At 37.3% G+C, this 25744-nt stretch overlaps 4 protein-coding genes and 1 long non-coding RNA gene across 9 annotated transcripts in view; 4 read left to right on the top strand and 1 right to left on the bottom strand.

The window, feature by feature from the left end:
- The window catches only part of LOC105341516 (exportin-7), a 104791-nt gene extending 80703 nt beyond the window's left edge, over positions 1–24088 (top strand). For 4 of the 5 annotated variants that reach the window (XM_066070267.1, XM_066070268.1, XM_066070269.1 and 1 more), the window contains exons 25-31: positions 20138–20295; positions 20725–20863; positions 21245–21268; positions 22161–22315; positions 22650–22748; positions 23171–23298; positions 23565–24088. In XM_066070267.1, coding sequence (XP_065926339.1) covers positions 20138–20295; positions 20725–20863; positions 21245–21268; positions 22161–22315; positions 22650–22748; positions 23171–23298; positions 23565–23673 — 812 coding nt within the window. In that variant the 3' untranslated portion in view covers positions 23674–24088. The remainder of the gene's footprint in view (positions 1–20137; positions 20296–20724; positions 20864–21244; positions 21269–22160; positions 22316–22649; positions 22749–23170; positions 23299–23564) is intronic. The other variant, XM_066070274.1, reaches the window with a different exon arrangement.
- LOC136269719 (tripartite motif-containing protein 2-like) lies at positions 4856–7267 on the bottom strand. Its single transcript, XM_066070291.1, has 2 exons — positions 7129–7267; positions 4856–6835 (listed from the first exon to the last, which is right to left on the bottom strand). Exon 2 carries the CDS (start codon positions 6792–6794, stop codon positions 5130–5132), a length of 1665 nt encoding a protein of 554 aa, XP_065926363.1. The 5' UTR covers positions 6795–6835; positions 7129–7267; the 3' UTR covers positions 4856–5129.
- Positions 9606–12163, top strand: LOC117690150 (exportin-7-A-like). Its single transcript, XM_066068868.1, has 5 exons — positions 9606–9727; positions 10429–10575; positions 10792–10967; positions 11767–11824; positions 11996–12163. The coding sequence occupies exons 3-5, from the start codon at positions 10849–10851 to the stop codon at positions 12161–12163; spliced, it is 345 nt and encodes a 114-aa protein (XP_065924940.1). The 5' UTR covers positions 9606–9727; positions 10429–10575; positions 10792–10848.
- Positions 12445–16556, top strand: LOC136271078 (uncharacterized). The gene is made up of 3 exons (XR_010708890.1): positions 12445–12483; positions 16079–16214; positions 16486–16556. It is a non-coding gene; the product is annotated as an uncharacterized lncRNA (long non-coding RNA).
- Positions 19228–19912, top strand: LOC136271077 (exportin-7-like). The gene is made up of 2 exons (XM_066070293.1): positions 19228–19450; positions 19856–19912. Exons 1-2 carry the CDS (start codon positions 19237–19239, stop codon positions 19888–19890), a joined length of 249 nt encoding a protein of 82 aa, XP_065926365.1. The 5' UTR covers positions 19228–19236; the 3' UTR covers positions 19891–19912.
- Positions 24089–25744: the final 1656 nt, after the last annotated feature.

The following is a 25744-nucleotide window of genomic DNA, read 5'->3' as shown; positions in this document are numbered from 1 at the left end:
TACACGAGGATCCACTCTCCCCATCACAGTCGGGAGTTATGTAGGATTGGCAGTCTAAACTTGGTCGTGTTACCAGGGCATGGTCCCCAGCGGCTAGCCGGACAAAGGAGCGTTTACGAGTTGTCTCTTGGTCCTCTGATGAAGCCTTGGATCTGTTAGTATTACCTTGTCGAAAAAACCTCCTGCTGGGCGGCTTCCTTTGGCGGAGTTCCCTCCCTTTGTTCCATGGCCTTTGGTTTTTCTGAAACATTTTGATAACTTCTGTAAGTACTTTCTGCTTGCTGTATCAAAGATGGTGTGATGGATTCCTTTATTTCTATCATATTTATAGTCTTGTATGTTTGACAGTACTTCAAATGGCATTTTATACCTATCCATCTCATCTAAACTGTACCCAGAGCTAATCCATTTTGACCTGTAAGTGCCACTTCCTCAAGTTGGTTGCAGTGGCCATGTTTGATTATCTGCTTACAGCAAAGGGATTACTTGCTGTTTATTTACTAGCATGTCTGATTTCTATAGTATATTAAATGTAGAAATTTTACATATTTTTTCCTACTGAAAAATCTGTGTCTACATATTTTATTTTTGGGCTTTTCTGGGGATTTATAGCCTTATTTGGGGTATAATTACAAAAAATTATCAAAATTGCATAATATTAATCTTGATGAGAAAAAATGTCAGATGTCTTTGGGCAATAAGTTGAAATATGACATATTAAAGTTTCAAGGAAATTGATTATAAAATAAGGTCATTGTGAGTACTTTAGTGAAGTGAATTTTGTGTGAGATGCTGGTGTTGGCATACAATTTCAGCTATTCCTGTACCTTTTTTCAGGGGCCCATAACTCTGGTGTAAGGAGAAGGATTTCACCGAAACTTCTAGGAGACATTGAAAATACCCACAGGTGCCAACCTACCAAGTTTCATCAAAATCAATAAAGGTATGTGAAATTATTAGGTCACATACCACTATTTTTACCCCGTGCTCATTGATCAGTCAAGTAGTTCTATTCTAAAAATGTATGTTTTTTTCCAAAAATTAACAGGGGTGCTAAATGGGCGAATTTGGCGCCTTTTAGGGCATGGATGGAAAGAAGAAGGTTTGAAAAAAATACTTGCTAAAAATAATTGGGAAAATCGATCTTTAAAGGCGCAATAGGAAGGGTGTAAAGAGGCCAATGTTTACAAATATTCCGAAGTGAAAGTGGATATTGCAGGGTAGGGGTTATTGTAGGGGCCATATCTCAGCCCCCTCTCGATTGATTTTCCTGTCCTTTGGAAATGTTGTTGGACTAATGTTTGTCTGTCATTATGCCAAATTTGAATAGATTTGAGCCGGTGGAATTTTTTGTATGAATTTTTGTTTTATAAAGGAATAAGAGGGGAAAAATAATTGTGGTCTGTGTCCAGACTGCAGCAGAGGGACATTTTTTACACGTAAAGAAAAGACGTACTTTTTATTGTTTATAATTTATATGGTTTAATTTATGATTCAACATTGTGCAGTGTTACTTTTTTTTTTAAAAGCGTGTGTTGTCAAACTCTTACTGTTAAAGCACAGGCCTCTAAAGTCAGACATAAATAATAAGTTATTTATGTCTCTGCTAAAGCTAGTGTACCTGTACACAGTATAGAGAATAATACATATATATCTCTTTCCATGTATAAATGTACTCACTGTATCATTGTATCATCATTATATTTATTAACGTTACATTTTATAGCCTATACAAGTAGGGTTGTAATACATGTATCACACTGAACACATCTTCTTAATAAAAAAAAAACCAGTTGCCTGATTTGCCACTTTTGTTTTAGACTTTTATTATAAAACAGAAATTGGAAATCATATTATCTTTATTAAACTAAAGTAATATGGATATTTAAGTAATAACAACAATTTTACACAGAGAATGAACGAAAACACTGCATATTTTTGTAAGTGTACAGTTATATTGCATTTCATATTGTTTTCATATTTTTATTAATAAAAAGCAGAGGCAATAAGTGTCTCTGTTACATTTTGGCGCCCAACGTGCATGGGGTTAAAATTGAGTTGATTCTACAATAGCTACTGTTATATCACACATTTATAACAGTTATGGTTTCGTTTTGATCACAAATGCTATGTTAAACTTTAATTCTATTACAAATACACCTTTGCTAGCCAAGGGAGATGATATTCAGTGGATAGAGAAACGCAAGTGTATCACCTTGCACCCTTTTCAATTGCACGCTTTTTTAAGTGTGCGGTAGAACATTGTGAGGTGATTTGTTTGTAGAGAAACACCATGGATCTTCACCTTTTGCTAGCTAAGATTTGCAGTTATTTATACAGTTATATTAGATTGATAGATTGAGCTATGTCCAAAATTAATGTATCTGGTAGTTTATGCTTCAAAGGTTTCAAATTTGCCAACATATAGACACAGTAAGGCAGTAGTACTTTAATATGTTCATTGTTTTAAAATTCCCGCCAGTGCCTTTTGTCAGTTACAAAGGTTGTTGCATACCTGGTGTGTATTTATATTGAGAGGGTACACTGGAATATACATGTACCTTATACATTTAATGGCATTTAGGGGCCTGTGCAGAGAGAGAGAGAGAGAGAGAGAGAGAGAGAGAGAGAGAGAGAGAGAGAGAGAGAGAGAGAGAGAAAGAGAGACCCTAACTTCTTAGATACCATTAATGGCATTTTTGATCATATGGATTAAATGCCATAGTAAAAGTGTAACTGTTGATATGAATTAAAACACAATTTCACTGGCAAAATGTTTATTTAAAAAACTCAAAATTTCATTCAAAACATCATCATGTAAATATACTACTTGTTTAATTAATTTTTTCAGGACCAACCGATGAGTTCAGCCAAAAAAAAAAGAACAAGAAGAAAACTCAGGGAAAAAAACAACTAGGCCCTGAATCTTTTGGATGTGGATTTTCTGAAATTTGAACATTCATCAAAGAAAACACGGCTGTTAGAAAACGGCATATGACTATATTCGTAATCTTAAGACTTAAAGGTAAGTAATGATAATTAGGTCAGACAATGTGAATTCTACTTTGTTTTATATACCTGTACCACTTCTCTTTATGAGTAATGTGTCTCAGTCCCTTTGTGGCCTTGCTCCATTAATTGCTGTTAAAGAATTGAGTGTTACACGTCCATTAACCTTCATTACATGTATTTAAACATGTAACAAACAGTTTGTTGATAACCACATGTGACACATAGATATAGGCATTAACATTTTTCATGTAAAAAACAAATTTGTTGACATGTTATGGATAAACTGTCATCTTATATATACATCTAATAAAAATAGAGGTTGTTAATTATATATATCTATAGACACAGCCAATTTGTTTAATTGTATTTTACAATAATAAACAGTCTACATGTTATTTGAAAGAACATTTTGTTGATATTAAAGATATAAAAACTTGGCGTTTAAAACGCACATAGTTAGATGACATGGAATGATTATACACATGGAAACCTACATGTAATGTGTTTACATTTAAAGGCACTTGGACACAATTTGAGATCAAAAAATTTATTTTCATTTCTTATGTATAAAATGTTTTACTGGTGCATTTTAAATGATTGACCAAAATATTAAATGTTAAAGTCAAGATACAATCGAGATACAGAGGTAAGAATTGATTGTTATGTAAACAAAGCTCGAGTCTTATAAATGTTTACAAAAAATGCAATGTAGCAAATTGCCATTTCCTAGACAAAATGACATGAAAAAAACAATTTAAACTCATTCATTATCTTCATAAATACTATTATCAACAAAATAAAGATACATTTGATTAAAACTTGCACCAACACAACACATATGTAAATATGACAATATTCGAGCTTTGTTTACAAAACAAAGAATTATGAACTCTGTATCTTGCTTATAACTTGATATTTGACTTTCAAATTTTGACATAGCATTATAAATTTCTATATTTACATACCTGTAAACCTTTCAAAGCTGCTATGTGGGAGAATCTCCCCCTTACCAACTTGGCTAAGGGGGAGATTTTGCGTAAACGACGTTTTTTCACGTGAAATGCAAATATATATTAAAAATACTGTTAGATACCTTATTTTACCATTGTAATTAATGCATTTGCAATCATTTTAAATTTTATTATTTCTATGACTACCAGTGTGCAATGACTACCAGTGTGCAATTACAACTTGTGTTGCTGTACAAGTTCAGAAAATATTATTTTGTTTGCATGGTACAATACAAGAAGCCAATTGTGCCACTTTTTATATTAAGTCTCTCCATTGTTCAGTATTGAACCATCACTGCATGCTGACATCTAGGGTAAACACAGACAATTTGTTTTGCATATTTTGAATTTGCATTGAAACCAAGTTAAGAAAATACCAGAAAATAATGTTCATTAAAATTATTTTTTGCCTTATATATAGGATAGATTTTTAATTCACAAAACAATTTTAACATGTATTTCTCCAGTATCATTTAAAAATGATCTCTGTTGTAATGTCTATAGCATCCCTGTAATTCATAGTACCGGTAACAGGTGTACCAGGGAATATTGTCGCTAGTGAATATGGTCGCTCTCAAAATAGAATTAGAAAACGCTTTGATATTTACCGACCGTGCTGGCCAGACAGAATTAGTCACGACTCACTGCACGTGGCTTGGTTGCTTTACCGGTGCACATGTTAAGTGACACCACTGGCAGTTATTGTTTTCTTTGGTGTTACAGAGTAAAATCAAGATGTTTTAAGCTTTCACTTATTTTTTTATAATATATAAATAATTTATCATTATAAACATTGAAAATGGAAAAATAAAATTTAAAAATTTTAAGTCAAATCGTGTCTAAGTCCCTTTAATAGATCTGATTAAATTGTTTACATGTTACACATATTTCATACAAGATATGAAGGTAGTGATAATTGCAGAAAATTTACATTTATATACTGACTGTATGTACAATATAAACACACACAGTAATCCCATCTAATATACACCGTATATATTCAGTCAGATGTAAACAGTTACTTTACTTGTAATATTTACACAAACTTGAAGTATGTAATATATACTTGATTTGTTTGTTTACATATAAATTATGCAGTTAATTGATTTACATGTAATATTGGATTTTCTTCACTTTACCTTTGATACACTCAGTCACAAAGAGGTTGTCTCTGGTGTCCACACATAAACCACATGGACCACGTAAATGACAGTTGTCAATGTAGCGGAGGAACTGTCCGTCCTGATCCAGGATGTGGATACAGTGCTTGTTACAGTCTGCTGTCAGGATCCGACCCTGGCTGTCTGTTGTGATGCCGAATGGATCAAATGATCCCTTGGTAGTAGAGTGAGGACCAGTGTAGGTAAACCGGAGTTTCCCGGCCTCATTGACCACCACTACTGCACGGGCGTCACGGTCTGACACACAGATATCTAGGTTCCTGTTCTCACTGATGTATTTAATTCCACCATATGAATAGAGAGGTTGTCCTTTGTCGTCGTACTGAATATTTTGTTTCTTTGTGGAGCCAGAGTAACACACAACTTTTGCTTGTTTATCATCACTGTCCATGACAACCAGGAGGTCACCAGAGGAGGTACTACAAACACCACGAGGTCTCCACCCCTCTAGTCTGATCACTGTCTGTATCTGTGTATTCTTCTCTATGTTCACAGTTCTATCCCAGTCATCAGTATAAACTAGATCCCCACTCCTTGTCACTGCTATGTCCTTTGGATTGTACCCTGACTTGGTTTGGATGGACTCCACTAGTTCTCCCTGCAGGTTGAAGAGTTTCATCCTGCTGTCATTACCACCCGTCCATACTTCTGTATCATTCAGACACGTCACACGGTATAGATATCCATACCCTGTGTCTATAGCTGTGATGACGCGGGGTACATCCATCAGTGACCGGTCTTGGGGAGAGGACCCGGCTCCCTGGGGCGGCATGCGGTAGACTTGTTCCTCTGTTGTAAAAGATAATGCTGACAGAGAACCAAACTGTTCAATCAGCTGATCTGTGTGGATTTTCTGAGGCCTAAAGTTTGGTAAGGACACTTTTATTTTAGGAGGCAATCTTCTGAATTCAGCGTTCCTGGATTTGTACTCAGAGACAAGGCACATATCTTTGGAGTTCAGTAGCTTCTTCAGTTCAGCAATAGTCTGTGTGATTTCAGAAATGGTGTGTGTGATTTCATCTTCTTGTTTATTTAGGATGGGCAGGTGTTTGGATTCCATTTCCTCCACGTTAGATTTCAGGTTTGTGATAATGATGTCTATTTCTTTGTGCCAGACTTCTCCTTGTTTGTCAATTACTGTTGTCAATTTCTGGGAGTTTTTAATCAGATCAGCTTTCTGCACTGGGATGTTGGATGCAATCTCTTTGTATTTAGTATAAAGGGATTTCTCTAATTCTTGCAAATCTTTTTGCAACTTTTCCGTTTTGCTTTCAAAGGTTTTTAGAATATCAATTTGTATATGTCCTAAATGTTTTTTAGAGGAGATACACTGTGCACAGATAGAAATGTCACATTGTTCACAGTGGAGTTCACATTGTTTGGTGGGGTGTTTCCTACACTTGGGATAGTTCAGAGTGGTTAAGTATTGTTTTAGTGGCACCACTTTATGAACTTTAGAGGAATCAGAGAAATGTTTCTCTACACAGTCTTTACACAGATGTATATGACAAACTTCACAGTACATGGGGGCCACAGAGTCCTGACACAGGGTGCAGCGTACAACATCCTGGGCACTGTTCCAGGGGTCCATAGTCAGCTGACTTTTTCTTTACTTTCTATGGGGATATTTATCTAACAAGAATAATTTGGAACATGTAAATCTATGTAACATGGAACATGTAAATATGTGTACACATGATGACAAAATTACATCGAATTACTTGTATATTAATAATGCATTGAAACAAATTTAGGCAGTAGATACATGTATGTTGAATATTTAAATGTAAAATATCAAATCATAATACTATAACATGTTATTTTTTATTTCAATGTGGAATTTAGCGGTTCTTAACTTTATTGTTTACATTCAGTAAAAAGACTATGGAAATTTCAAAACATTTTTAATAAGTTGAAGAACTTACTCAATTCAATTCCAGGTAAACTACCAAACGTCACAATCCAACATGGCGGGTTATAGGTGTTTTACTTTGTTCCTGATCCCCACAGCTACCCATGGAATTTATAGGTTGCAACATTCTCTGTCCACAATCTACATGTAGATGACAAATTAATGTTCTTTGTCAACACAATATACTGGCAGTTCATTTCTTCCAGCTATTGATTTTTTGATAAAGCCCAATTATTCTAAAAATATTTATATGTGTAATGGCATGCCCCCGCCTTATTAAAACATAAATTTGTAGAAAGTGGGATACATAGATTGCATCATGCATGTCTGATGGTCTTTGTTTATTTTTCTGTATCATCTTTGATTTTCATTTGAAAATTTGGTATAATCATAAATTTATTGAAAAGATGTAACTGTTGATGTAAAAAATCATACCTGCATGTAGAAAGGCTGCCGAAAGATATCATAGACCTGCAACTTTCAACAATTTCCAAAAATTTATAAAAAACTTCAAAAATCCAACATGGCGGGTCGCAGGTGTTTATTGTTCCTGGTCCACCTACCTGTACAGGATCACGTGATTCAGACTTAAATGTCAGGTACGCACCTGTAATATGACAAGGTCATATAAATCAGATATCTGAGTACTCTTACCTTTAACTTCACACAATTATAGAAGTGGTTATAAAGATTGTCCTAGTTCATAGGTATGGCAATGGCTTTCTCACTACTGCATTTTGTATATTCAATATAAGGTGGTCATAAAACGGCATGGCCAATCCAATAGAATTTAGTCGAATCTACGTCAAGCATTGTTAGGAAATTGAAACAGATTTTTTTTTTATTTGATAAAAACAGAGATATGTTTATAGTATTAAATTACCGAGGTATATTTACACAATAAAATGCTTTATTGTGGTGATTCATGTGGGATATAAAGGTGGCGACATTGCAGAAAAAAAATACATAACCCCGTATTGTCATCAAAACATCTTCCTACGTGTAATTACATGTACAAACAAACAAACAAACAAACAAACAAACACTTCTGTTGGCACGTAAACAGACTCTTATGTTGTAAGGTGAACAAACAAACACTTCGGTCTGTTTCATGTAAACAAATACTTCCATTGATCAAATTACTTAAGCTCCTGTCTATTTATTTCTTTTGCGACGTTTTTCTCTCAAGGCCCCCAGAGTCAACGCTAAGGGATCTCCTTGCTCCAGCGTCACAAACTTTTGTGGGTTCTGTGTTTTACTTTAAGAACCAGTAGATCTTAATAAATCTATTAAAGACGAACACAAGTTTCTGTTGAATCAAGTGTATTATATGAACAAGTTGTAATTGTACATTCAAATGGCTCTCTCTCTTCTAGCTCTCTCCCTTTTGGCTCTGGCTCCCGGCTCTCCCCACATTCTCTCTCTCCCCCTTTTATACTCTGCCCAGAGACCTAACGATGTTAGGGCATTAGGGCAGCAGGCTCCGGTACCGAGGCCCGCTACACAATTAGGGCACCTGTTAAGGCAGCAGGCTCCAGTATTAGGGCCAGCTACACCATTAGGGCACCTGTTAGGGCAGCAGGCTCCAGAATTAGGGCCTACTGCACTATCAGGGCACTAAAATTAGGGCACCATAATTAGGGCACCAATTATAAAACAAATTAACAGTAGTTATTTATAAAACAATAATGCATAATACAAAAACACTACACTTTCTTTAAAATTATTGTGTTATTCATATTACGGTATCAATTTAAAAATGAAAAAATGAAAGTGATTTACCGGTAAAAATATAAGCATTCTTCAAAGTTCTTTAGATGATTACATGAAAGAGAAGCTGAAACTTTTAACTGCCTTTTCATAAAATTATTTTATCTCTTTATACCAACATATACATTAAGTGTGTTTAAGTTATAGATTTTTATTTTGTACTGGAATTGAATGACTGCTTGAAAGACATGAATTCTCAAAGATAAATCTAAAAGTACATGTAACTAAATATGCCTCAACATATTATTGGGTATTAAGGCCAATCTTTGATTTCAGCTTTCCTGGACAGAGCTACCATGGAGCTATTCTTCAGCCTCGATGTCAGTCTGCCCCCTTCACTCTCATCCATAGTAAGATTTCCTTATGAACTCTGAAATTGTTATTACTTGTTTCATTAAGCATTCCCTGTTCATGAGCGTTTCAGTTTTTGGCTAAATTTATGTATTGAGATTGTTTTATTAAGAACACTTTTACAGGTATAAAATTGTGGACAACAAAAGTACATATAGATATGATAGTTTTTGAAAAAAACAACATACTCAGTTAAGTATTGCATGCTGATCCATACTAATATCCCAAATTATTAAAAAGGAAAATATGCCAACTACCAGGCAAAGATTAATCTCTGCTTCTACACGTAAGACTTGATACAATGTTCATACAATCACATAAAAAATATTTGATTACCAATTACATATGTCGCTAATTGTTCTTGATTTCAGGCCCTATCCTGTCTGGTACAAATTGCGTCGGTGAGGCGATCGTTGTTTAACAACACAGAGCGTGCCAAATTTCTTAACGAGCTAGTGACTGGAGATCACAACATTCTAGAGAATCCACAGGTATGAAGTGCTAGTCTATTATGTGTTTAATTAATGAAACTGAAGCACAGTGGTCCTTCAACTGCCAATGGGCTACTTATTTTACTGTTAACTTATATATACTAGTATGTGAAGTCAGGAGATTTTGTGTGGAAATTTTTCTGTCTAAGAAAAAAAAATACATGTAATTATAAGTTCTTGTTATTGTGGGCTCAAAAAGAATGAAAAGAAAAATTAATGATAGTACATGTATATTTATGACTTATAATTGCATATTGCTTTGCTGCTGTCTGTCGTTCGGTCGATCGGTCCACCAACAGTTTCTGTTCATTTTCTTAGCAAAGGGTGCACATATTGAATTGAAATTGGGTATACATGTTTATCATAATAATGTGTAAGTCAAGTTTAGTTTTTGGTACGTTCAAGTATTTTTGACAGAGTTATGTGCCTTTGTAGTTTCCGTTCATTTTCTCACAGTTCTTTGCAAGGGAGGGGGGCATAAGTGTTTTACAAACATCTCTTGTTTATTGTGACTTAATGTTTAGTAGGGGAAAAATTTGTAGTAAGTGACTTCCCCCAATGCTAAAAAATATTTATTTACATGAATTATTCTTCAGAAATATCCAATATTTTATTAATTTTGAAATAAACTGAAATATATATGTGATTGGAAATTTGAAAAGATTAAGGCTTGAAATACTAAATCCCATGTAATGTTGCAGGCTTTGTCTGATCCGAGTAACTACCATGAGTTTTGTCGCCTGTTAGCAAGGCTGAAAACAAATAACCAGCTGGGAGAGTTAGTCAAGGTCACAAATTATCCGGAACTGATCAAACGGATTGCAGAGTTTACTGTGACCAGTCTGAGGGTAAGAACTTTTAAATAGATAAAAAAGGAACAAATGTGCTGGTGTATACCTGGTAGATGATCACACAGAGCCAATTAACAATTGAGGATTCAAACCAGCAACACTTAAATTGATGGCTAATCGTAGATTAAATATAGAATTTGTAATTGTGTTTATTAAGAGTACCAGAGATTTAGATGGTGACAATTTAACAATTATAGGATGCTTGTTTTGCAGCAAATGTGGTAGTTTGCGCCGAACAGTGTACACTACCTGTTGAGTCTGTGGCAGAAGATGGTGGCGTCCATGCCGTATGTTAAGGCTAACGAGCCACACCTGCTGGAGACGTACACGCCCGAGATTTTCAAGGCCTACACCATGTCCCGCCTAGAGTCGGTCACTGTCGTCATCAAGTGAGCATTGTCGCCATTGTCCTCACACAGGTAGTTCTTGTAATATAGAGCTAGTACTTGTAATATAGAGCTAGTACTTGTGGTATAGAGCTAAGACTTGTAATATAGACCTAGTACTTGTAATATAGAGCTAGTACTTGTAATATAGAACTAGGACTTGTAATATAGACCTATTACTTGTAATATAGAGCTGGTACTTGTAATATAGAGCTAGTACTTGTAATATAGAGCTAGTACTTGTAATATAGACCTAGTACTTGTAATATAAAGCTTGGACTTGTAATATAGACATAGTACTTGGAATATAAACCTAATACTTGTAATATAGAGCTAGTACTTGTAATATAGAGCTAGTACTTGTAATATACAGCTAGTACTTGTAATATACAGCTAGTACTTGTAATATAGAGCTAGTACTTGTAACAGCTAGTACTTGTAATATAGAGCTAGGACTTGTAATATAGACCTAGTACTTGGAATATAGATCTAGTACTTGGAATATAGAACTAGTACTTGTAATATAGAGCTAGTGCATAAGTCATGCTTGATAATGACATGTTAAAGAAAAAATCTTAACAAAAAGTGGATCTAAACTTAATTTAATATAGATTGCTTGGTACACAGGTGGTAAGAAATATACACTTTAGAAGGCTCAAAGACTTGTAACTGTAAATGTATGTAATAATGCAGAGGGTGGATTTCTTTTAAAATGATAAACTATGTACATCTACATAGTACAAGTATTTTGATTGAATTCTTCAGTGTTGCATTAAAATGTACATTCTTTTCAACGTTGTAGAGACGGATTAGAAGATCCATTAGAGGACCAGGGAATGATCAATCAACAGTTAGACCAGGTAAGCTATGATTTAGTACAGGACAACATGACCTCTATTTGTGTAAGACAAAATCAAATGCACTAAAATATGCATGTTTTCTTTGCTGTATGCATCAGATTTAACAGACATAGTATTGCTTGTGAGTATTATATGGTGTAAAAGTTTGTAACAGTGACAACTTGTTGATAGCTCTCTACCATTGGGAGGTGTGAATACGAGAAGACCTGTGGTCTCCTGGTTCAACTGTTTGATGAGGCAGCCCAGTGGTATCAGGAGGCCATCAATTCAGGAACCCAGAGGGTAGAGATTAGTATACAAGAAGGTGAGGTTATCTCCATGGTGGTCATTTTATGGTGACATGATGAATACTTTAAAAAGAAGAACAAAAGAGAGAGAGTACTATTTAGAATAAAGATGATATACAGGTAGAGATAGAAATATTAAAAGCAACAGGGAAAAATCACATTAGGAAATTCTGTAGACAGTTATTGGTTAGATAGTTTGTAAAATCTTTAAGGTTGATTATCTTGTTCAGTATAGGTATTTATTTACACCCGTGCTTTCTTCACCCTTTCAGATCGGTTTTCTTGGTTAGTGTACATAATAGGAGCTGTGATAGATGGTTGGATAGCCAGCACAGACAATCACGACGCCATGGACGGGGAGCTAGCTTGTAGGTAAGGGAAGAGGGGTTCCTCTGACAGGGAGCTAGCTTGTAGGTAAGTGGAGAGGGGTCCCTCTGACAGGGAGCTATCTTGTAGATAAGGGGAGAGGGGGTTCCACTGACAGGGAGCTTGTAGTTAAGGGGAGAGGGGGTCCCTCTGACAGGAAGATTGTAAGGTAAGGGGAGAGGGTGTCCCTCTGACAGGGAGCTAGCTTGTAGATAAGGGGAGAGGGGGTCCTTCTGACAGGGAGATGGCATGTAGATAAGAGGAGAGGGGGTCCTTCTAACAGGGAGCTTGAAGTTAAGGGGACAGGGAGTCCCTCTGACAGGGAGATTGTAAGGTAAGGGGAGAGGGTGTCCCTCTGACAGGGAGCTAGCTTGTAGGCAAGGGGAGAGGATGTCCCTCTGACTGGGAGCTAGCTTGTAGGTAAGGTTAGAGGAGGTCCTTCTGACAGGGAGCTATCTTGTAGGTAAGGGGAGAGGGTGTCCCTCTGACAGGGAGTTATCTTGTAGGTAAGTGGAGAGGGTGTCCCTCTGACAGGGAGCTAGCTTGTAGGTAAGGTGAGAGAAAGTCCCTCTGACAGGGAGCTAGCTTGCAGGTAGGGGAGAGGGTATCCCTCTGACTGGGAGCTATCTTCTAGGTAAGATGAGAGGAAGTCCCTCTGACAGGGAGCTAGCTTGTAGGTAAGGGGAGAGGAGGTCTCTCTGACAGGGAGCTAGCTTGTAGGTAAGGTGAGAGGAGGTAAGGGGAGAGGGTGTCCCTCTGACAGGGAGCTAACTTGTAAGTGAGGGGAGAGGGTGTCCCCCTTACTGGGAGCTATCTTGTGGGTAAGGGGAGAGGGAGTCCCTCTGATAGGGAGCTTTCTTGTAAGTGAGGGGAGAGGGGGTCCCTCTGACTGGGAGCTATCTTGTAGGTAAGGGGAGAGGGTGTCCCTCTGACAGGGAGCTAGCTTGTAAGTAAGGGTAAAAGGGTGTCCCCCTTACAGGGAGCTAGCTTGTAGGTAAGTTGAGAGGAGGTCCCTCTGACAGGGAGCTAGCTTGTAGGTAAGGTGAGAGGGTGTCCCTCTGACAGGGAGCTTGTAGGTGAGGGGAGAGGGGGTGTCTCTGGCAGGGAGCTAGGCACCCCTTTCCCCTTACCTACAAGCTACTAGCTTGTAGGTAAGGGGATAGGGGGTCCCTCTGACAGGGAGCTAGCTTGTAGGTAAGGTGAGAGAAGGTCCCTCTGACAGGGAGCTAGCTTGCAGGTAGGGGAGAGGGTGTCCTTCTGACTGGGAGTTATCTTTTAGGTAAGATGAGAGGAAGTCCCTCTGACAGGGAGCTAGCTTGTAGGTAAGGGGAGAGGAGGTCCCTCTGACAGGGAGCTAGCTTGTAGGTAAGGTGAGAGGAGGTAAGGGGAGAGGGTGTCCCTCTGACAGGGAGCTAACTTGTAAGTGAGGGGAGAGGGTGTCCCCCTTACTGGGAGCTATCTTGTAGGTAAGGGGAGAGGGAGTCCCTCTGATAGGGAGCTATCTTGTAAGTGAGGGGAGAGGGGGTCCCTCTAACTGGGAGCTATCTTGTAGGTAAGGGGAGAGGGTGTCCCTCTGACAGGGAGCTAGCTTGTAAGTAAGGGTAAAAGGGTGTCCCCCTTACAGGGAGCTAGCTTGTAGGTTAGTTGAGAGGAGGTCCCTCTGACAGGGAGCTAGCTTGTAGGTAAGGGGAGAGGGTGTCCCTCTGACAGGGAGGTTGTAGGTGAGGGGAGAGGGGGTCTCTTTGACAGGGAGCTAGGCACCCCTTTCCCCCTACCTACAAGCTACTAGCTTGTAGGTAAGAGGATAGGGGGTCCCTTTGACAGGGAGCTAGCTTGTAAGTAAGGGTAAAAGGGTGCCCCCTTACAGGGAGCTAGCTTGTATATTAGTTGAGAGGAGGTCCCTCTGACAGGGAGCTAGCTTGTAGGTAAGGGGAGAGGGTGTCCCTCTGACAGGGAGGTTGTAGGTGAGGGGAGAGGGGGTCTCTTTGACAGGGAGCTAGGCACCCCTTTCCCCCTACCTACAAGCTACTAGCTTGTAGGTAAGAGGATAGGGGGTCCCTCTGACAGGGAGCAAGCTTGTAGGTAAGGTAAGGGGAGAGGATGTCCCTCTGACTGGGAGCTAGCTTGTATGTAAGGGGAGAGGGTGTCCTCTGACAAGGAGCTTGCAGGTGAGGGGAGAGGGGCTCCCTCTGACAGGGAGCTAGCTTGTAGGTAAAGACAGAGGGGGTCCCTCTGACAGGAAGCTATCTTTTAAGGTGAGGGGAGAGGGGGTCCCTCTTACAGGGAGCTAGCTTGTAGGTAAGGGGAGAGGGTGTCCCTCTGACAGGGAGCTAGCTTGTAGGTAAGGTGAGAGGAGGTCCCTCTGACAGGGAGCTATCTTGTAGGTAAGGGGAGAGGGTGTCCCTTTGACAGGGAGCTTGTAGGTTTAGAGTAGAGGGTGTCCCTCTGAATGGGAGCTAGCTTGTAGGTAAGGGGAGAGGTTGTCCCTCTGCCAGGGAGCTAGCTTGTAGGTAAGGGGAGAGGTTGTCCCTCTGACTGGGAGCTAGATTGTAGGTAAGGTTAGAGGAGGTCCCTCTGACAGGGAGCTATCTTGTGGGAAATGGGAGAGGGTGTCCCTTTGACAGGGAGCTATCTTATAGGTAAGGTGTGTGGAGGTCCCTCTGACAGGGAGCTAGCTTGTAGGTAAGGTGAGAGAAGGTCCCTCTGACAGGGAGCTAGCTTGCAGGTAAGGGAAGAGGGTGTCCCTCTGACAGAGAGCTATCTTCTAGGTAAGATGAGAGGAGGTCCCTCTGACAGGGAGCTAGCTTGTAGGTAAGGGGATAGGGGGTCCCTCTGACAGGGAGCTAGCTTGTAGGTAAGGTGAGTGGAGGTCCCTCTGACAGGATGCTATCTTGTAGGTAAGGGGAGAGGATGTCCCTCTGACAGGGAGCTAACTTGTAAGTGAGGGGAGAGGGTGTCCCCATTACTGGGAGCTATCTTGTAGGTAAGGGGAGAGGGAGTCCCTCTGACAGGGAGCTATCTTGTAAGTGAGGGGAGAGGGCGTCCCCCTTACTTGGAGCTATCTTGTAGGTAAGGGGAGAGGGTGTTCCTCTGACAGGGAGCTAGCTTGTAAGTGAGGGGAAAGGGTGTCCCCCTTACAGGGAGCTAGCTTGTAGGAAAGGTAAGAGGAGGTCCCTCTGACAGGGAGCTATTTTGTAGGTAAGGGGAGAGGTTGTCCCTCTGACAGGGAGCTTGTAGGTTAGGGGAGAGGGGGTCCCTCTGACTGGGAGCTAGCTTGTAGGTAAGGGGAGAGGGAGTCCTTTTGATACTGGGGACATAGCATATGGTTTGTGTTTCTGTTGGATCTTTTGTACAGTTACATGAACATGCTATAGAAATTACTTTGAAATTCTTATCGCCTACATGTTGAACTTATTGGTATCCTTTTTTATTTTAAAAGATGTAAATACAAACTTTGAGGCCCGTTTGTAATCATAAATGTGGGTGAATTTGAGTTTGCAATGTGTGTTATAACACATTAGTTAGTATCTGTATTTATTCTGTACAATAAGGAAGAAAGTAGCGATTCAAGTACCATGGTCACAAGGTTGTCAAATTACAGGGTTTTACTGTTAATGAATTTAGTGGACTCTAGGATTGCCCAGTATGCCTGTGAAAAATTAGACCTTGCCATATTAAGCTTTTTTGAACAATTTAGGAAAATTTATGTTGGGGACCAAGTTCCTAAAATGTCTAAGGTGAGATACAGATCTTGTTTTGTTTCATAAAACTGTTTTGTTTATAAGGAATAATGTTTAGATGAATTGTCAGAATAATTATCAATGTCTATAGATTTTTTTTCAACAAGACTGTTTTAAGATGTAGTTATCAAAATGATAAACAGTTATCAAAATAGAAAAAATTGCAAATGTTAACAAACATGTCCAAAGATGTTGTCTTTTTATATGTGAATAAGAAACAGGTGTTGAATTAGGTGTATAGGTACTTTAGTGTGTTGTTTGCTTGCAGGTTTATCGACGGTTATTAGAAGTGTTGGGATTAAATGATGAATCTATGGTGCTGAGTGTTTTTATTGGTAAAATGTTAGTACACATACTTTTATATATTTACCTTCTCTGTGTATGCTTTATTTTACTAACCTGAGAAATGCTGAAAATCATTTTTAAGAGTTGATTTTAATCAACTCTCCTATGCAGTTACTCAGACATCCGAAAGTGAAACAGTGTTTGGACCTCAGCACAAATCATTGCTGCTGAGAAGACTTAGTTCTTGAAAATAATTGATAAATTCTATGTAATGTATGCTAAAGCATTGTTTTTCAAGGAAACTTATTTATAAAATACCTTGAAAATAGTCAGATTTTACATGGTTTGAACAATTTAAATATTTTTTGTAGTCACATGTATTCCTACGCCAGAGTTCAATATAGTCTCGTTCAACTCGACGCTCGTCTGTCTCCCTAAATCCTTGTCGGAGATTAACGGTGTCAGCCGAGTGTTAGGTTGAATGAGACTAGAGTTCAATATTGCTTGGATCCATACAATTTTTGAGAAATATTTCTATTACTGATACACAGTTTGATTGAATTAATTTTATCTTTAAATATTATAAAGCCCCCCTTCGAAGAAGAGAAGGCATATTGCTTTGCTGCTGTCTGTCGGTCAGTCGGTCCACCAACAGTTTCTGTTCATTTTCTTTGCAAAGGATAAACATATTGAAATAAAACTTGGTATACAGGTTTATCATGATAATATCTAGGTCAAGTTTGATATAATTGGGTAAGATCGAACAATTTTCGACAGAGTTATGGCACTTGGACTTAGAAAAATTTGAGTTGTTTGCAGTGTCCGCTCAGTTTCTTCACATAGGATAAACATATTGAAATGAAATTTGGTATACAGGTTTATCATGATAATATCTAGGTCAAGTTTAATATTGGGTACGATCGGGCAATTTTCGACAGAGTTATGGCCCTTGGAATTAGAAAAATTTGAGTTGTTTGCAGTTTGTGCTCATTTTCTTCCCAGAGGTTGCACATATTAATATTTAATTCGGTATGCAGGTTTATCTTGATAATATCTAGATCAAGTTTGATTTTGGTTATGATAGAGCAATTTCTGACAGAGTCATGACCCTTGGACTTAAAAAAATTGATTGTAGAACTACAAACTTAAATACTGGGCCCGAAGTGAACAAGTAACGTGGAAGACCCTGCAGCTTCTAAACGATCTGTCCGTGGGCTAAAGCTCTATCCGGAAATTAGTCAAGCTAGATGCTGTACAGTTTGTTTTAAGTAATCATACAGTAAGTATTGCAGTTGCTTACTTAAGTTAGTTATCAAATTGCTAAAAATAAGTGTGTAACTGTTTGGAGATTGAATTCCCACAGAATAGAAGCTTTTATGCCTTGATTTGAAGGCAAAAACTGAAAATGGAAATATGTTTGATTGTTAAGGAGGCTGGATAGTCGACAAATTAACCATAAAATCTATCTACCATCTTACCTAGGATTGTAAGATATGATTTGTTATTTAGTGAAGAAAAAATGCATATTTCATATTACTTTTTAATTGTGGGTAATTTTTTATGCTTTTAAATAGAGCTCTTCTTCTAAAGGAGGTCAATACAGGCTGAAAATAGCCATGACCATCGCGCCCTATTAAAATACTCTTATAGTAAATTAGAAAACATTTTAATCTTCTGTTGATATAACCATATATAGCTATTTTGGTGGATTGCAAAATTTGAAATTTGGGGGGAAATTGCTCCTTTAAACAAACCGCAAACATTTCTACATATGTTTGAATTAAAAATCCACCAAAATATTTCAAACCAGTGATTGAATGAAGTTTTCTTAACCTTTCAGACACTCAAGTATATTGATTAATATGATACACTGTAAAATAACCCTGGTTGTAATCATGTCATCTTGTGGAAAATGGAAATCACTAACTAATTTGATTTTTCAGAATGAACATTTTCCTTTCCTGGGTTTAAATGCGAACAATCGTTCGTTCGCTGACATGAGGTGTAGGACCACTTTTTACACAGTTCTGGCTCGCCTGTTAATGGTTAACCTCAGAGAAGATGACGAGGACAAATTTGAAGAATTCATGGTCCCTTTAACATGTGGGTGCTTCATTTGTATATGTTACTGTGTTGGCTCTGACATTCATGTCTTTGTCTTAGTCATTCTTAAAGTTCGAAAATGAGTAATGATATTATTTTTTATCCAAAGAAAAAAACGGGGGCAGTAAAGAATATAATGAATTATGTAATTTGCAATACTTTGTACATTTACATGTATATTTCTCCTTCACATGCTGTGTTCCATTTTTGCCACTTAACTACAAATAACACACATTGATATTTGTGGTTTGTTTTGTTTTGACAGAGAGCAGTGGTAGGACTTGCCCGAGACCTGAGGGGCATGGCATTCGCCTTCAACACCAAAACAAACTACATGATGTTTTTTGATTGGATGTATCCTTTATGGGTTGCATAGTGTGTTACATTTTTTTTGGTCACAAGGAAAAGGACAAATACATTTTCTGGTATTACATTGCCTTTATTCAAGCATTTGATGGAATTTATTTTATTTTTTTATGTCGGCAAATAATCTAAGCACAAATGCAGAGAACTTGCCTACCCCTTTCCTTTTTTCTTATTAAAAAAATCCACAAAGTAATAACTAATGTCAAATATTTTGTTGTTAAATAAAGCTGTATGAGATGTAGATCTCGGAGAACTTTGTTGTGAGATGTTGAGCTTAACAGTCGATAGCTACCCGTCCTACATACCCATTCTGCACTGGGCGATCGAGGTGTGGTACCACGACCCAGCGGTCACCACCCCCGTACTCAAGCTGATGGCCGAGCTCGCTCAGAGCCGCTCACAGAGAATCCTGTTTGACGTCTTCTCCCCCAACGGCTATCTCCTGTTCAGGGAGGTCAGCAAAGTGATTGACAGCTATGGTGAGGGCCATTATATGTAAATATGCAATGAACATTTATGATATTGTGTTAGAAATTAATTATTGAAGGTACATACCAGCAAAGTGATTGACAGCTACAGTGAGGGCCATTTTATGTAAATATGTAATGAACATTTATGATATTGTACTAGAAATTAATTATTGAAGGTACATAGGTTAGCAAAGTGATTGACAGCCACAGTGAGGGCCATTTTATGTAAATACCATTATGTATTAAATGAACATTCACATTATATGACCTCTCGCCCTATAAAATGATTTACATGGAATGAAATGTTTTTGCTCCTTACTAAGTTCCTAGAGGAAAATGTGATTGCAAATGTAAATATAACATTATATGTTGATTTGATTTAAGTTTAAAAGATTTGCATTCTCATTTTTACAGGGTCAAGAATATTAACAATAGGAGAAGTTCCATAGGATCAGGTCTATACCATGAAATATCCTTTACACTATTATGAATGTTCATAGATAAATTATATTTTTCAGGTGGCTGGGCTTTATATAAAATGAAAAACTTGAACAGTTTAAAGAGATATTATAGATCTTTCATCTTTTATTTGGAATTAATTGGCTGCTAGGTGAAATATTATGAAGATATATAACAGGTGAGCTATGTTTTAATGTTGTAAAACAAGTGTAAAAGTTTCCTTAACCTGTCCTACATTGAAAGGAATCTCGGTGTGTTTCTCCATGTTGAAGGCGGCCCTCTGTGGGAACTATGTCAACTTTGGAGTGTTCCGTCTGTATGGAGATAACGCGCTGGACAAGGCGTTTGGAATGTTTGTCAAGCTCCTGTTGTCTGTGTCCCAGAGAGACCTGATGGTTAGTGTTGTGTAGGGATTTATTATAGTATAATTACATGGAATTATGCGAGTAATGGGAAGGGAAGTAGGGATTTATTCTTCTACAATTACATGGAATTATACGAGTAATCGAAAGGGAAGTAGGGATTTATTCTACTATAATTACATGGAATTATGAGAGGAATCAAAAGGGAAGTAGGAATTAAATCTGATAAAAAACAATTTCAACAGATGACCAAAAAATGCATTAAACAAGGGGAAACAGTTTTTAGAAGTTTTGATAAATGGTTTGATCGATGTTCCGTAAGGTTAAACAGCATACCATTATTCACTTAATTGTTTTGTGAAGAGACTGTGTGAATAAGAAAAATACACTGTATATTCATAAATACATGTAATTGAAGAGATGTATGGTGGTAAGTAATGAGTCTCTCTGTTATTTCCACAGGACTACCCCAAGCTGAGCCAGAACTTCTACAGTTTGCTGGAGTGCCTGGCCAATGATCACATGGCTTTCATCAGTAGCTTAGAACCCCAAGTCTTTCTCTACATCCTGGCCACCATATCTGAGGGTCTCACAGCTCTAGGTAATAATTAAACACTCTGCAATACTTCATGTACTTGTGTTTATTTTTATTTATTTGTATGTGGGTCATTATATGGCCAGGTCTTAAAATTATGAAGAATGTTTATCTTTAATGGGATGGATGATTAGGGGCTAGGTTCTTCTGGTAGATTTGTAAATTATCTGTCTTTGTTTAAGGGTAACTGTTCCTCTGAAAAATCCTTATGTCCCATGGATAAAAAAAATAATCCCTGTCAGTCAATTTCATCTTTAGTGGATTCAGTTATTTATAAATTTTACAAGTTCATTCATTTGACATATTAGAAATAGAAACATGTAGATTTGATATGCTGGTATGTATCTGTAAAACTAAGAGGGGGAGAACAGTGTATATAAAAACAAGCATACAAATGGAGCTCTATCCAAGGTAAGATGTCAAACTGCTCGGGGATGTGGAATTTATTTTTTAAAGATCAAAATGTCATGCTATGGTTTATTTTATATTTGATGCTGTCTAAAATATGTGTTTTACATGTAGCTTAGTAAGAATCTCTGGTTTCATTTAAGTCATCTCAAAACTATATCCCTTGTTGAAAGGTGAAATGGTACTGCTTGGGTTAGTCTCATCTCTTTGTGTTTTAAATAAACACAATATTATACATGTACTTTCATGAGTGTTGTCCATAGCTATAATGTTATGAAATTTTATTCGTGTCTTTCACTATAGATTTCAGTGTTTTTTACCTCTTAGAATTTGATTTCTTACGACTTCTTAAGTTTCTCAAGCACATGTATCTTAGGGTTTTAGGAAGGACATATTTTTATTGATCATATTGATATCTTTTTGTTATACCTATACCTTTGCTTATATTTTCATTTTGACTATACAAGAAAAAGTTCTAAGATTCATATCTTATGTATGATTATCTATTATTCTTTTATGATTACTGTATAAAGGGTTATTTTTGCCCCGCGTAATTTTCAGCCTTCTACTTTTGTAAACAGTTTCGCCCCATCTTGAATTGCCGAGATACAGTAACTGTTGTGTTTTAAGAAAAATAATTGAAGACATTTGAATTCAGGAAGTCTTAAATTCACCCATTGGCAACTGGAGGGAAAGGGGTGAAAATAAAACGGGGACGAATATTTTCGTTTATTGCAGTAGTTATTGGTGGTTAATGAATTTAATGAAGTTTCCATTGGTATCCCTTGCCCTTGGACTAAATAAAATCCTCTTGAACTTCTGAATTCTAGGAAATTTACAAAAACTATCTGCCTGTCATTTTGAATGAGTGTAAGTGCTTGTCTCTCTCTGACAGATACCATGGTTTGTACCGGATGCTGTGCCACGCTGGATACAGTCATCACCTATCTGTTCAAGAACCTTACAATCAAAAAGAAGAAACGAAATCACATGCAGCAAAACGAGGCTTTTCTCCGAATCCTAGAACTTCACCCAGAAATCCTTCAGCAAGTAAATACTCCTTTTTGATATGCTCTTTGGCCTTAGATTTATGCTTCTTCAGACTATTGTAAACCAGCTATTCTTCACGACTACTATGCTTTGCAATTTAATGGAGATGAACTAGTTAGTAGCAACCAATTTTTATAATCAAGGTGTAGATTATCTAGAAAATAAAATACCAGAGACAGTTGAGGACTGGTTCATGGTGAGATATATTTGCGAACCTTTAGATTTCTTCTAAAGGAATAAAAGTTGGTTGATATTATATTTAAAGAATGAAATGTTTACTGACGCCATTTTGACATAACTGCTGAGTAATTAATACTGTCATGCTATATTACAGATGCTGTCTACAGTACTCAATATTATCATGTTTGAGGACTGTCAGAACCAATGGTCCATGTCAAGGCCTTTACTGGGTCTTATTCTACTTAACGAGGAGGTAGGACATTTTTATTTTATGACTTGTAGACAAAAGATCAAGGATATGTTGTTCTGTTTCCTTAATAGCATTCCAAGCAAGTCTTTGTCTGTTTGAACTATTGGTTAGAGAACTGCAGGTCCATGAAGCTGTTGATGTTGGAAAATGGGAAAGTCCTTGAAAAAAAGCTCTATATTTAATATCCATTACCTCATGAAGAATATTTACTGTAAAAGTGGTTATTTACATGTGGAGGAAAGTTACACTCGTTATGCAGTAAGCTTAAAACTGTGCAAAATATCCCTGTGCATGTGTTTAAAAATTACCAGTTCAAAAAACCACTTTTACAGCATGGGATAGAAAATGTCTTTGATTAAATTCAATTATTTATTTATAAAATTGGTAATTTGCTGTTAAGGTTTGAATGAATTGTTGTGTTTTAGTATTTTAACAAGTTGCGGGACAGCATCATAGCCAGCCAGCCCCCAGACAAACAGCAGGCCATGGTCCAGTGCTTCGAGAACCTGATGAGTGGAATCGAAAGGTCCCTACACACAAAGAATAGAGACAAGTAAGAGGTTGTGTGTGTGTGTGTGAGAGAGAGAGAGAGAGAGAGAGAGAGAGATTTAAAAATTTGAAGACGTTACTTTCACAAGCTCACAAGCTGAGTTTTGGAGATAAAAATCATGAAATTCATAGGTTTTACTATCTGAAGGAAATAAATTTTTTTTTGCAAAAAAATCAATATAGTCTAAGTACAGGTATTCATCATAAGCTGCTACTTCTTTTTAAGCATTTGTAATATAAAATTTATTATTTGGTTTGTTCACCCTTTAGATTCACACAGAACCTGTCGCTCTTCAGGAGAGACGTGAACGACTCGCTGAAGGCGGCCAACGGACAGAGTCCCACCCACTGTACACAGTTCCTGGACATGATGAGCTAGTACACAGCAGGCTGTATGTCATGTGACCTCATCATGTGATACAGTGAGCCAATCAGACATGTGTTCACATTGACATTCCTTATCATGTGTGAAACAGGCTGCGATTGGGGCATTTGGGACAATGTGATTGGTTTTGTGGATTTTCAACTTTCAAAGGTGGTGAAATTGGTGCATTGGTCTGCTATCCCTTCTTTTTATATGGATGAGGAACGAGGGTGTTTGGAATGGATGTGACTTAGGTGTATGGAATCAATTGAAGTGCTAATGGTAATAGACTAGGAGCCGTGGCTGTGTAGGCGTGTGTATATCAGTGCTAACTGTTCATTGTTATGGGTTTTATTATTCAATGTTATAGTGCCATATGTGTGGTACTAATGCACCGCATGGTGTGGAATAAAAATTTAAACAAATGCCACTGCTCTTGCTTATATTTATGATATCTCATATATATTTGTAACATTTGTGGTTTACGTAATATAATGAAGATTGAAGGATGTTTAAGGTTTTACTGGACATTCTGAAATATCTGAATGGATGAATTCTAATGATATTTAAATATAATTGTCACTTTTTAATGTTTAACATTTAAACATAAAAAAAATTGGGGGGGGGGGGGGTGGTTTCAATGATAAAAAGGTCAAATGAATAAAGGTGAATACATGTACTTCGTTTCAAGTATATTCTGATAGACGGTACATTGCACTATGAAGCCTTACTACTTGTGTTAAAGATCAAACTATAAAATAATTGCTACATGAATTATTTAATTGAACTGCAAGCAGGTTAAATATTTAGTATATTTCTTTAAAATGATAGGAAGAAGGCCATAGTAATACTTTAATGTGTAAGATTCAACCTTTTTGCTCAATGGTTGTAAACATCTTTGCTAGCCAAGGGTTAACCATTTACGTCTACGACGTTACAGAGGAGCACAGTGGATCGTAAACCCCTGGCTAGCGAAGATGGTTTTTAGAGTGGACACTAATAACCCCCTTAACTACATTTTGAGGTCTTTGATTCAAATCTGCAGCTGCGTAGGTCTGTTTTTAGAGATTAAAAACTGCATTGTTCTGTACCTGTGTACGCAATTTGCATTTAAAACATGATGCAAAACCACACAATTATTACTTTTGTATATTTTGACCTTTTTTTGGACAATTTTAAAAATGTTTGTCTTTTGGTTTTAATGCACAATATGGCAGGACATCCCCCTTCAGTAAGCTGACAGGACTTATATAATACACATTAGAAATGAATTTATTTTAAAGAACCCAAAATTTTCTGGGGAGCTTTGCCCCCCCCCCCCCCGGTTTTGCTGTGGCCTTGGATGATTGGGCTTACAGCTGCCACTGAATCTGATGCTGAATTAGCAGACCCACCCAAGGTTGGCTAGCTTCCTCACCGCTAGAAGCCACAAGTATATGTGCAAGTGGAATATGACTATGAATACAGATATGAAATACTAGTAACATCTCTAATTGATCTGAATTAAACAAGTATTCAGAATGATAAAGTGGACATCCAAACTTTGCCTGTCTGGAATCAAAGTTGCAGTACAGAGTTATTGCCCTTTCGTTGAAAATCATTGAACTAAAAGTGAAAATATTTATACAAATCGTTTATTAAAAAAAGAACAATGCACAATATATAAACGTTTAAGACATTTCGAATGATCATGCAATTAAATCTTTTAAACATGACTTTGTTTTAACTAGGGATGTCAATTTTAGACTGATCCTCAGGAATATTGGGAGAAAAAACCTAATTCCCAAAATCATGAAAATCCTAATCCGTGGGGGGGGGGGGGGGGGGTGGGGGGGGTGTAATTCTATACTCCCAAAACAAGAAATCATTCCGGCCATTTGACTCCAACTTCTCAATCTTTCAAACGTATATTACGGAACAATAATGTTTCCTGCGAAAAAAAAGTGGGTGGCTGAACCCTCTATTCTGCTATGTGCCTAATGGTTAGGTCTAACTTAGCAAACAAAGTGACCTCCCCGGTTCCGACGCTTATGCTAACACATATATGTACTAGTATTTGAGCCACAATTCATAAAAGGCAACTCAA

This window comes from Magallana gigas, chromosome 8 (genome assembly GCF_963853765.1).
Source record: "Magallana gigas chromosome 8, xbMagGiga1.1, whole genome shotgun sequence".
Lineage (NCBI taxonomy): Eukaryota > Metazoa > Mollusca > Bivalvia > Ostreida > Ostreidae > Magallana > Magallana gigas.
The sequence above is the reverse complement of the archived record's forward strand: the minus strand, read 5'-3'. Positions and strand labels throughout refer to the sequence as shown.

Coding starts and splice junctions, on each gene's coding strand:
- LOC136269719 (XM_066070291.1), bottom strand. CDS start 6,794: ATGGACCCCTGGAACAGTGCCCAGGATGTTGTACGCTGCACCCTGTGT.
- LOC117690150 (XM_066068868.1), top strand. CDS start 10,849: ATGGTGGCGTCCATGCCGTATGTTAAGGCTAACGAGCCACACCTGCTG. Junction 10,968..11,766: donor TCGGTCACTGTCGTCATCAA/GTGAGCATTGTC, acceptor TCAACGTTGTAG/AGACGGATTAGAAGATCCAT. Junction 11,825..11,995: donor TCAATCAACAGTTAGACCAG/GTAAGCTATGAT, acceptor ACTTGTTGATAG/CTCTCTACCATTGGGAGGTG.
- LOC136271077 (XM_066070293.1), top strand. CDS start 19,237: ATGTTGAGCTTAACAGTCGATAGCTACCCGTCCTACATACCCATTCTG. Junction 19,451..19,855: donor CAAAGTGATTGACAGCTATG/GTGAGGGCCATT, acceptor TCATTTTTACAG/GGTCAAGAATATTAACAATA.